The sequence below is a fragment of the Sparassis crispa genome (genome assembly GCF_003851025.1).
Source record: "Sparassis crispa DNA, contig_000000F, whole genome shotgun sequence".
NCBI lineage: Eukaryota > Fungi > Basidiomycota > Agaricomycetes > Polyporales > Sparassidaceae > Sparassis > Sparassis crispa.
The window spans coordinates 4,293,583-4,304,855 of record NW_020939747.1 but is presented as its reverse complement, the minus strand read 5'-3'; the positions used below and the strand labels follow the sequence as shown (position 1 = coordinate 4,304,855).

At 51.2% G+C, this 11,273-nt stretch overlaps 5 protein-coding genes across 5 annotated transcripts; 1 reads left to right on the top strand and 4 right to left on the bottom strand.

Moving 5' to 3' along the window:
- Positions 1 to 32: 32 nt before the first annotated feature.
- Positions 33 to 1,856, bottom strand: SCP_0115700 (Oxysterol-binding protein homolog; the record flags this gene model as incomplete). Its single annotated transcript, XM_027753791.1, has 10 exons — positions 33 to 99; positions 159 to 335; positions 384 to 487; positions 537 to 784; positions 834 to 998; positions 1,048 to 1,130; positions 1,185 to 1,280; positions 1,344 to 1,451; positions 1,629 to 1,676; positions 1,741 to 1,856. 10 exons carry the CDS (start codon positions 1,854 to 1,856, stop codon positions 33 to 35), a joined length of 1,212 nt encoding a protein of 403 aa, XP_027609592.1.
- A 1,480-nt stretch (positions 1,857 to 3,336) lies between these two features.
- On the bottom strand, positions 3,337 to 3,522 carry SCP_0115690 (hypothetical protein; the record flags this gene model as incomplete). The annotated part of the gene is made up of 1 exon (XM_027753790.1): positions 3,337 to 3,522. One exon carries the CDS (start codon positions 3,520 to 3,522, stop codon positions 3,337 to 3,339), a length of 186 nt encoding a protein of 61 aa, XP_027609591.1.
- A 1,855-nt stretch (positions 3,523 to 5,377) lies between these two features.
- Positions 5,378 to 7,283, bottom strand: SCP_0115680 (Regulator of cytoskeleton and endocytosis RVS167; the record flags this gene model as incomplete). The annotated part of the gene is made up of 8 exons (XM_027753789.1): positions 5,378 to 5,400; positions 5,454 to 5,885; positions 5,951 to 6,117; positions 6,272 to 6,405; positions 6,500 to 6,589; positions 6,689 to 7,062; positions 7,139 to 7,179; positions 7,255 to 7,283. 8 exons carry the CDS (start codon positions 7,281 to 7,283, stop codon positions 5,378 to 5,380), a joined length of 1,290 nt encoding a protein of 429 aa, XP_027609590.1.
- A 51-nt stretch (positions 7,284 to 7,334) lies between these two features.
- Positions 7,335 to 8,626, top strand: SCP_0115670 (Ribosome maturation protein; the record flags this gene model as incomplete). The annotated part of the gene is made up of 6 exons (XM_027753788.1): positions 7,335 to 7,618; positions 7,688 to 7,739; positions 7,803 to 7,976; positions 8,042 to 8,242; positions 8,299 to 8,472; positions 8,522 to 8,626. 6 exons carry the CDS (start codon positions 7,335 to 7,337, stop codon positions 8,624 to 8,626), a joined length of 990 nt encoding a protein of 329 aa, XP_027609589.1.
- Positions 8,627 to 8,852: 226 nt separating this feature from the next.
- SCP_0115660 (ATP-dependent RNA helicase DBP3) lies at positions 8,853 to 11,160 on the bottom strand (the record flags this gene model as incomplete). Its single annotated transcript, XM_027753787.1, has 9 exons — positions 8,853 to 9,079; positions 9,127 to 9,470; positions 9,524 to 9,557; positions 9,618 to 9,731; positions 9,788 to 9,903; positions 9,963 to 10,292; positions 10,345 to 10,837; positions 10,888 to 10,995; positions 11,049 to 11,160. The coding sequence occupies 9 exons, from the start codon at positions 11,158 to 11,160 to the stop codon at positions 8,853 to 8,855; spliced, it is 1,878 nt and encodes a 625-aa protein (XP_027609588.1).
- Between the last annotated feature and the right edge of the window lie 113 nt (positions 11,161 to 11,273).

Sequence of the window (11,273 nt, the reverse complement as noted above, 5' to 3'; positions counted from 1 at the left end):
GAGCAAAAGAAAGCGAGTAAAACGGAAATCCTCTACAGTGGCGGCGACCAGATCCAAGCCTTGACGAACTCCACGGCTTCCTGAGGATCGTCTGGCACCCTGCATAAGTAGCGGTAAGTAGTGAGCACACGAGGACCAGAAAGCAGGTCGCCACTTACCGGATTTTAGGTACCCACCTCCCATCCTTCTGCATGAAGAAGCGCGGGATGTACTCTTCTCCGCTCTCATCTCGTCTGCGGCGGAGCTCGCGTTGCGACTCCTCAACTGCTATCTTCTCCTTCGACGCCGCGTCCATGTCCTTCGAGACAATAGCCCGTGTCAGCTTTGTCCATAGACTGTGGATGCTATGAGGACGACGCGGATAAAGAGGATAGGATACTCACCGCCGTGATTCGTTCGGCTCTTGCTCCTCCTCAGGAGCCACACACTTCGGTGCGATCTTCAACCCATCCTTGCTGGCATCAAACAGCACCCGCTTGACGCCTGACTATCACACAGCTCTAGTGAGAAAATACATCTTGTACCACTTTACGTACCTTAATGTTCTTGTACTCCATGACGCTGCTCCACTTCCCGGATAGCTCACCGTTGTCTGTGCTGCCCCGTCGTATCCGGCCCGCAATCGCGTTGTACGTGCCGGAAAAGTAGCCCTTGGTCTTGAACGTAAGGTCCGCATAGAACGCATTCCGGTCATTGCGCGCGGTGCACGTGTCCCCGAGCTCAAGCACCATCTTACCCCAAAGGATGCCTCGCGCGTACATGTTCGGCATCGAGATCACGTATTCTGCGCGTCGATAAGCCGCAGACGCGCGTCAAGAATGTGGACTACGTACCGCCATCATCGGGCCGGCCGAGGAGGTATACGCGGTTCTCGCCCTCCATCTGTGTGGAGACGCTGTTGCCGAGGAACTTGGCCTTGGGGCGAAGCTCGCCAACGATGGCGACCTTGTTCTGCGGGGAGATGTAATAGAACGCCGACGCGGGCGGATGATGTGACACTGCGAGTGCGCGTCAGCGGATGCTCGCGTCCCCGCCCCACCGTCATACCTTGTTCGGCAATGTAGAACCCCTGCGTGCCGTCTGGGTAGTCGTATCTACAGCGGAAAAACTCGCCCAGCACAGGATTGTATCTACGGCGAAAATCTCAGCACTGGCGCGAAGACACAGTATTGTAGTGCACTTACGGCTTCTTCACGCCCTTGGGTTTGATGTGCCAGCCAGCGAGATAGTACTGCAGTACACGGATGAAGCGCTCCTCAGGATCCTCGCAGTTCTCAGCCCTGGAAGCGCACGCAGAGAAGTGAGATCAGGGCCACAGCGAGAGCGTACCCGTGAGCACTTGCCCAAAGATGAGGTCCGGATGCGACATGAAGTCGGTGATGCGCTCGAGCATACTGCGGGGTTCGAGCACGAAGGTGGGGAAGGAGACCCTGTGAAGGTCCATTCCGACCCTACAGAAAGTTAGCGTCAATATCATTCCAGAATATGCGCAGCCAGATGCACTCTGCATTCGTTGTAGTCAGGGACATGCTACAATTTGTAGCGTCCACAACGCGGGCCACGTTCCACGGTGGCCCAGCTCCCGATCCCAGCGAGCGCATTCAATCAACATCCATCTAAGAACTCACCTTAGCTGTGCAATCATGGACAGAATAATAGACCCTTCATTTTCGTCCCTGCAGTAAGCATCCTCTTCAGTATCGGGTTCAGTGTAGCAGTGCATAGAGGAGGGAGACAGACAAGATCGATGTATCGTCCGGTTCCGTATCTTCAGGCATTTTGTCCTCTGCGGACGAGCTTACGCGTGGCCGTACCTTAGATGTTGCTTGATTGAAAAGACCCATCATGTTGTTCATGGCGGAAGGGTGCAGGTGAGGTGGCGGATGAGGCGTGGATCACCCAGAAGCGATGCAGTGCTCGCAGCTTATATTGCTCGCGGTGTGCTGCGGCTGTGGCGGTTGTCCTCGGTGAGAATAATTGTGTACGAGGCGAAGTGAGCGTGCCACCGTCAGAAATATTAAACAAAGGAGATGGAGGGAGCCGGGGTTGGGTAGTATCTGTATGTCGCGCTTCTGCACGGCCTTTCTCCCTCTCGTCACCAAGCTGACACTCGGTCACGCACCAGTCACGCTGACGCGCATCAGCGCCGGCTCCGACAAAGTGCCACCTACACCACTCGCCGATACAGTCGTTTCTCATTTCGCCTGCAATTGCTGGAGACTGACGAGATGAATAGCCACCGTGATGCTTCACTGTACTACTTGCTGCAGCCTGCAGGAGACATTCTGCTGGCATGCTAAATAAAATAATACGGGTGACATAAGATGGCCAGAAAACTGTTTGAGGTTGTACAGTTAACGTTCAGACCTAGGCTATCAACTTGGCCACCACGTATCCCTATGCTATAATTAAGTACTATTCTTCGGCTAGTCTTCGTCTGCGAGAAGGGCCATATGCTCCTCTCCGATTTTATAATCGTTTGCGAGAACAAAAAGACACCAAAGGCATCTTGGACGGACATTAGAACGAATGCCACTTCAATGGGCGGAGATGTACGGCCCTTGCTAGCGAGGCCGGCGTGGGCCTTCAAATTCAAAATTTGTTTGTCTTTTTGTTTGATATCCGACTTACGGCCTGATTTTTTGCTGGGGCCTATACAGTAGTTTTTGCGAATGACTGAATGACATCCTAGAGTGGTCTCCCAGAGGATTTCCCACAGATTCGAGGCTCGGGCTGTCCAGAGAATCCGAGGTAATGCCTTCACTGTTGCGCTCGCCTGGCGAATATTTTAAACTCTGTGTGTTATATCATAGCACGCTTTAGGCATCGAGGTGGTACTACTGTCACTTATGGTGTTCTGGTCATAGTACTACGGGGATCCTGTTCTGCAAGTGCAGAGCGAATATAATCCACACAACGCGTGAAAGAGGAAGTCGTAAGCTGTGTTGATATAGGACAGCTTGACGGATTAGATCTATACCTCGGGAAAAACGGAAGAAAGTGATCAACAGTCGGAGCCAAGAGAAGGAGCTGGGAAATTGACGCCTTTCAAATAATGACGGCTTCGTATGCTGCAGCATACACTGTACTAATGAGGCGACGTACGCAGTTTAGGTTGCGTGACGTCACGAAGAGAGCAGTGTGAGTAGAATAGATGCTGAATAGATGCAAAGCTTCTATATTTGGAGAACCACCTTCCCTTTCGGTCAGTCGATCGGACCAAGAGTCGGTATCCGTATATGGTAAATCCCGCCTCTTTGCAGTATATATAAAAGTATCTCGTTCGAGAGGCTGCATACAGGCCGCCATAGGCAATGACATGTGTACTTGGCCCGATCAAGCTGCGAAGGACTGCCACCATGAATTATCCGTCTGACGATCATGCCCGGCCTCAATCGCTGGCGAGCACCCAGCAGGCACAGACGAGTTGATCTGATCATGACGCCGCACGGGATAAAACACCTGTGCAGCCTTCCCAGCCCAATCGAAGTCGACCATCTCCAACTTTGCCGCCTGCAGCATAATGTTGTTGGATCGTAGGTCACCATGTACAACATTTTCAGTACTCCCATCACTGCGACCACCTTCTGGAGAGTGGCCCAGAGAGTATCCTTGAAAGCCGCCGCATCAGCGCTCCGCCCGAAGTCAAACAATGACATCCAGTTAGGCCTGAGATGCTCTATAACATACGCAGTCGGAGCACCTTTCAGCCATGAGTACCCATGGAGGGCCGGCGCGAAGCCATAGCAAGCTAAGATCCAGTGTACATCTTCTCCATAGCATTCCTTGACTAGCTTGACTATCAAGGATAATTGAGCAGGAGTACGCGCAGGCAAGAGCGAGGTGGGGGACGAAGGTGAAGTCGGAGGCAAAGGCGACAAGGTAGCATAGAGGGGCAGGTTTTCGCAGGGGAGAGGGTGGTGAAATGTGAGACACGCTATCGCATTTGTTGCTGACTGTGCGAACAACATACAGGAAGAATATAGCCGAGGAACACCACCAATAAACTGATCCGGCGGGGAAATGTGCAACACCCTAGGAAAGAGACTGAGGTGAGATCCTGTCCACCAAACATAAACATGAGATATATACCTCCGGAGTTCACCTATGCCCTGGTCTAATGCATAGAGCAGCTGAGCAAGCTCTTGCTGGCGCTGGTCTGTTCCATCCTCCAACATAAAGCCGAAGGTTCCATGATCACTCAACTTCCATCGTAGAAGCCACCAACAACAAAAGTAAGGGTCCATTGAGAAAGTGTCAAGGAACATATCATACGGCAGACATACACATACCCAGCAAACAGAGAAGGAGCATTAGGGCACCATGCTGTAAAAAGGTCGCCGCTGCCCGACTGCAGTCGCCGCGAAGGCCATTGATAACAAGTTGAAAGTCGCGTGCAATTTGGAGGTAGACATCGCCGCCTCCCTGTCAAGCATCAGAAGTCGACCAATAATTGCACTATGGAGTTCAGAGGAGGGTTAGGCGGATAAAATGACTCCCACGATGGGAAGACCTCCTGGACACACTCGTCGAATTCCCTCGACCGCTCTAACTCATCTTCGAAAAATCCCTCCATCACTCTGCACGATACGAAGAGCCGCATCTGCAGCAAGAGATTGCTCAGGGAGGGAAGAATTCGCCCGAACCCGGAACGTCCGGAAGACATCATGCAGAGTAGCGAGTGTAAAATCCTTCCTCTCGGTGGGACGGAGACAGTAGGTCACGATGCTCCCCTTGCACGGCGGGCCAGATGCTGGGTTTGCAGAAATCGGATGGTGAAGGGCGCGAATCCATTTCTTTCTCGCAAAGGTGGCAGAAGGTGGCAAAGTGGTCATTGGCACTCTCGCATAGTCTCTACAGACACCTTAGGGTTGAAATGTCAGATGATAAGGGAAGGAACTCACTGAAAGCTTGTGGCACGCTTTCTGGGGCCGACAGATGAATCTCCAGGATCTTACGACCTGAGGCATGCCACTCGGCATGGGACACGAGATCCGCTTCAAGTTGCACCTCGATCTGACCAAGAGGCTGTCCAAGATTGAACAAAAACTGGATGCGAATAGACTTGGAACATCTACCTCACCCTCCAGTGCGAAGCGGCTGACTGCAGAGTGAGTGACTCACTTTACCCAAGCGGTGAAAAAGTGATGTAGTCTCAAGTCGACCTGTGCTCATGGAGATGCATGGTGTTCGAGAGAAAAGACGAATGGAAGGCAGAATAACATGACAACATAACCTAGTGGTAATACAAACGGTGTGCTGCCACATCATTCAGGAATTAGCTTCTCCTGCTTCGATTATTCTACATCCGGAAAGCATACGCGAAATTTAAGCAGATGCTAGGATGCATTCCCCTCCAATAGTCGACGATCTTGTTCTAAGCGTCCTGAACATAGTTTCCTGGATAATATTACATCAGTCGTAGGTATACGATTTTCCAATGGAAAACAAACCTGGGAATACACCATGTCTGTCACCAATTCGGCCTGTCCACCAATCCTCCGCACTCTCAGTGCGCTCGACCACTTCAATACGGTCCCCCGCGTTAAACCCCAAATCGCCGCCCGCCTGTGGACTGAAGTCGTACACCGCCACCACATACGAAGCAGCTGGTTTCGGCTTCGGCTTGAGTGGGGGAGGGGGAGGGGGAGCCTTCTTCGCTAACCCACCGCTCCCCGGGGGTGAATAGGGCGGCGGAGGAACGGAGGTCAGGCTCGGCGAAGGGGGCGGTGGCGCCTTCTTCGTGAAAGCCGAGGATGTGGAGCGAACGGGAGGGGGCAAACGAGAGGCTGCAGAGCCCGTGCTAGAGGTCGAGCGCATGGAGTTGGGGCGTACACTGGTTGGTGAGCCGCTCGATGCTAAGCGGCGAGTTTGGACGAGTTTGGCTGTAGGCCACAATAGTCAATTATCATTGAAAAGCGAATGGTAAACCACCTCAGGTTAGGCTTACATGTCGATATCAGGCGCTGTGTGACGTTGAGCGCCTCGATGTTCTCCATTGCGTCCGTACGCTTCTGCTCGTACTCAGTTGCAATTTCAGCACCACTGATCGAAACGTCGTATTTGCCCTCTGCAAATCCGCTCAACTTCTCGAGCAGGAGGTAGAAGATATTCAACCTGCGATCCCATACATAATAAGTTTTTTAGTAATGGATTTTAGCAATGAGGAAATGAGATAACGAGCGTCTGCACTGACACACGAAAGCGGCAACGGTATCAATCGGTACACAGTGCATGACGCAGCCATAATGTACAAGGGAGAATTACGCACTGCATGTAGAAGAAAGAGTGGAACAGGGGTTCAATGAACTGCGTGGCCAGGACAAGGAAGCGAGGGAGGTCGTTCTTCATCGCCGTGTTGATGTAATCATACTCATTGGATGCAAGCTCAAAGTCTTGCTCAAGCTGTAATACACACCGTAAATACATTACCCCAAACCAGTAAGATCGACGGCAAATAGCAGACGAAGGTAGTACTGATGACTAGTAACAGACGTACCTTGAAAATATGCTTCTCGTCGTTAAGACTCTTCTCCTTCTTGTCTCGAAGCTTGGTCAAGGAATTGTTGAATCGATCGTAGTCCATAAGCTGTGCAAGGCGAACGACTAAGTCAGCAACAGTTGCGGCACCCAAGTATTGCTGTCCAGCAATGGAGTCTGTTGCTTGTAACTACAGCACAAAACATACCTTGTGTTCACGCTTTGTAACGCTCTTCCTGATCATCTTCATGACGCCTTGCAATTCCTTGACAGGTCCAAGAATTCTGCTCTCAATGAGCTCCAGCTCGGGCACAATCGCAGTCTTCAGCTCTTGGAACGCCGTCTCGTATCCGTCCACATTCCCAATAGTGTTCTCTGCATTAGGATGTTTGCCGAGGAGGTCGTACTCGCCCACGATTGGATGGAATACCGTAGCGAAGTGTTGCGAGAAGTTAACGCCATGCGTAAAGAGCTCGGATACAGCCTCATTGAATGCTTTGGCATCCTTGAGAAGTTTGTCGGTGCCTGTCTCAATGGTGGCGAAGCGGCGCGCGTAATCGTCAAACTCCGGATCGGAAGACTCTATTCACACACGGCGGCGGTTTCACAGCAAGTTAAGTATATCTATGCGGATGGGATACAGTCACAAGCAACGCACTCTTGGACATGCCGACCTTGGTAGTCAGCATGTGCGGCGTACTGCAATATGCCCAACATCAGTGTCCCGCCTCGCAATGCTGTCTAATCGATAATGAGTACTTCGTAAGAACTCACCGCGCAAATGCTTTTGTTATCCCCTTCATGTCCAGCTAACCTCGGTGACAAAAAATCGGAAAGTTTCGGAAAGTTACTCGATGGAGGTACGTGCGATCACAACGCCAACTGCTGTCGCTGAGGGCAATGGCAAGGAGTTGCCTGCGGAAACAGGAGCTTGTTCGTTCTCGAGCACTGCGCTTGCCGAGCCACTTACGTCAGCCGAATTTCGACTCGGCTGCACTGCGCTGCCAAATAGAGACGCACTCCTCATCCGTGCTGACTGCAATTGGATCCTGACTGTCACACACGCGTATATCCACTATACCAGCAACCCGTCAACTCCGTTCACGATGCCTATTCAGCAGCCGTCAAATCAGATTAAGTGTGATACTTGTTCGCATTCTGCTTCTTGCAATCCGGGCAGCTAACAAGTGCTCTGTATCATAAATAGATTGACAAACGTGTCTATTGTCCGTCTGAAGAAGGGGGGAAAGCGATTCGAGGTGAGTCACATTTTTCCTCGCCCTCTTTTATATTCTCACTGCTTTAATTGCACGCATGTATAGATCGCGTGCTACAAGAACAAGGTCCAAGAATGGCGCAGCGGTGTGGAGACAGACATAGACGACGTTATGCAGATTTCCAACGTATTCATTAACGTGTCCAAGGGAGAGCTCGCAAAGAGTCAAGACCTGCAGAAAGCGTTTGGAACCACCGACACAAACACGATAGTCAAAGAAGTGGGTCACAGTCCAAACTACCCGCTTGTCTGCTTACTGATTCTCATAAATCCAATGAATACCAGATTCTGAAGAAGGGCGAACTGCAGGTTGGAGAGAAGGAGCGCGAGCATGATCTTACCTCCATCCGCAAAGAAATTGCCACCCTCGTCGCGGAGAAGTGCGTCGACCCTGCCACCCAAAAAAGATACCCTGTAGGCATCATCGAGAAGGCAATGGACGAAGCGGGCTTCAGCATCCGCCAAGGCAAGAATGCAAAGAGCCTGGTTAGTCGACACTCAGATGTTGTTTGCCACAGATTATTCTGAAATGTATTGTTCAGGTCTCTGAATGTATCAAGCTCCTGCAAACAGAGTCTAAGCTCCCCATTCAGCGCGCCCGAATGCGTGTATCTCTTAATTTGCCAACTGCGGATGCAGAACGTCTGCGCACGCGCGTTCTGGAAAGTGCGGATCAAGTAGAGCGCGATGAGAAGGGTTCAGAAGACTGGCAGACGGTATGCAGTGTTAGTCCAATCTATGACCACCCCACTAAGACTACTGCAGATTCTCCTCATTGACCCTGGTCAATTCCGGGTACTGAATGAGCTGCTTCAGAAGGAGTGTGCAGGACGGGGACGGCTCGAGACCATCAGTTTCGCAGCAGCTTGAATAGCGGTGCCGTGGTTGAGAGAAGAAGATCTTGTAGTATAGGCCGTGTCTTGTTTCGATATGGGCACTTGTATTGTATCGCAAGTCGTGTTCCGTGGATGTGGCCGATAACATGTATATTTAAGAACAATACAGATTCATGGCATCTATTGTGACCATGTCTAATGTTGGGGGAAAGGATGCTTTTGGTTGATTCGCCACGATCCCAGATGATGAAGGAACTTCTTCAATCGAACGTAATCTTGGTTGGGCCAGTGGGAACAGGAATATCGTCCCTGAAAAATGCGCCATACACGCCGTGAGTCTTTTTCTTGATGGTCATGGGGAACTTCTTCAACCCCTCTGCCTCAAACCCACTTTCATGAAGAACGCGCGCGAGTTCTCCGGCGAGGGCTCGTTCGTGTTTATCGCCAGTAAAGAACGTGATCGATTTGCCGCTCTTCCCGCCACGACCTACAGAACATAAGTAAATATAATGCTATTTGAAGCGAAGCATTTACCAGTACGCCCAATGCGATGGATGTAGTCCTCAATCGTCAGCGGAAATGTGTAATTAATCACTGCAGCGACGTTCGGAATGTCCAGGCCGCGCGCAGCCACATCCGTAGCGACAAGAAGGTTGGTGATACCAGTCTTGAAGTTGTGGAGTGCCTCCATGCGGGCTGCTTGAGACATGTCGCCGTGTAGGCCGCCGACCGTGTGCCCTTTGCTGCGCAGCATGCCCTCTACGCGCGATGCTTCCTTTTTATACAGGACGAAGACGAGGACCCGTGCATCCTCCGGTGCGCCGGTTTTGCTTGACTTCTTGTGTGACAAGGTGCGGAGATGACCTTGAAGTCGGGAGCTGGAAATGACATGTCAAGAGAAAGAGATACTCGAGATGACATGTCACCTTACTCTTTGGAACGTGCATCGTCGAATACTTCCACAACTGGGCGCAGAACGGATTCTCGGTTAGCATCGAGATCAAAGTTGACAGCCGCTTCCTTACCTTGTTCAACTCGGCTGTTCGCCGTGAGCTCGTCGCTGCCTACAGTGACTCGTACGGGATCTCGTTGGAAAGTTGCAGCCAGTCTTCGTACAGCCTCAGGCCATGTTGCGCTGACTGGGAAGCATACAAGACATGGGTATGTGCGGTAAATCCAGCAGTATCAGACTTACACATGAGCGTCTGGCGTTCTGCGCCCTGCTTCGTATACCCAATAATGCTACGAATGTCATTCTCAAACCCCTTGTCCAGCATCCGATCAGCCTCATCTAGCACTAGATATGACACTCTACCAAGCACCCACAGTTAGCTAAATATCCCCATTAGCGAATACGGGCGGCATCATACCGGCTTAGATCGCATGCACCATCATTCACAAGATCCAATATACGGCCGGGAGTCCCAACAATGATTCTGGTCATCTTGCCGTCCTTGTTGGCATTTTTAAGAGTTTTCACTTGTGGTGCCTTATCTACGCCACCGAAAACGGCGACGCTCGCGATCCCAAACGGTTCACCGAGCGCCGATAGTGTCTCGTGAGTTTGAATTGCAAGCTCGCGAGTAGGCGCCATGATCAGCACAGTCACTGTTGTTTTCTTGGACTTCTTGGGATCAGAATCAGAGGAGTTTGTGATCAATCGAGAGAGAGCGGGTAGACCGAACGCGAGAGTCTTTCCGCTGCGAACCCATCAACACATCCATTCTGCATTATAGATTAAGAGGAACGTACCTGCCAGTCTCGGCGATCCCTACCACATCCTGGCCCGCCAAGGCCGGTGGCCATGAACATGCTTGGATAGGTGTCGGTTCTTTAAACCCATCAAAAGCAGGCATCAGTCCAGACGGTATATTGAGCTGGTTGAAAGAGATGGCAGGCGTGACTTTGCCTGCACTTTCTGGGGCATGGATGGTGACGTCGTATTTTGTAAGGAAGGCCCTTGTCTCCGAAGGGGAAGGGCTGTCCGCTGTTAGCACTGTAGTCTTCGTTGGAAGTTCTGGGGTAGCTTCGTCTGCAGTGGCATCCTTCTTTCTTTTCTTCTTGTCTTTCTTCAAGGGTGCAGGCTCGTCGGATGGGTGTTTCTCAGCCGTTTCCGGGACTCCCTCAACGTCTGTATCCTTCTTTCGCTTCTTCTTCTCCTTTTTGCTCGTGCTCGCGTCGGTAGAGTTGGATTCATCATGACGTCTTTTTCGCTTCTTTTTGGAAGTCTTCTCATCCTCTACGACTTTTGTGGTTCAATACAGGCATGACGGCAACATCATACAAACGAGTCACCTGGGATGTCCGCAATCGAAGAGCTACCACCCTCAGCATCACCGACGTACTCGGTCTCTCGTGTTTTCTTTTTCTTCTTCCTCTGCTGATCTTCGTCGACGTCCGTGTCTGTGCAACCAGTGAAAACCGCAAATAATGTGGAATGGACCCAACATACAGACCACCTAGTCCTTCGTCCTTGTGAGTCTTCTGTAGTGCATCCTTCTCCTTACGAGATTTCTTTATCATGTTGACCTTCACGGTGGTGTATTCTTCAATTTCTTCAATAGCCATCACTACAATTGAGTTTGTAAGTTGTGGCCGAAGACCATCCCAAACGGGAAGTTTTTCTCGCTGACGCGTGACGTCGCGGCAGTGACGGGCCACCGCCACAGACGACCGCGACT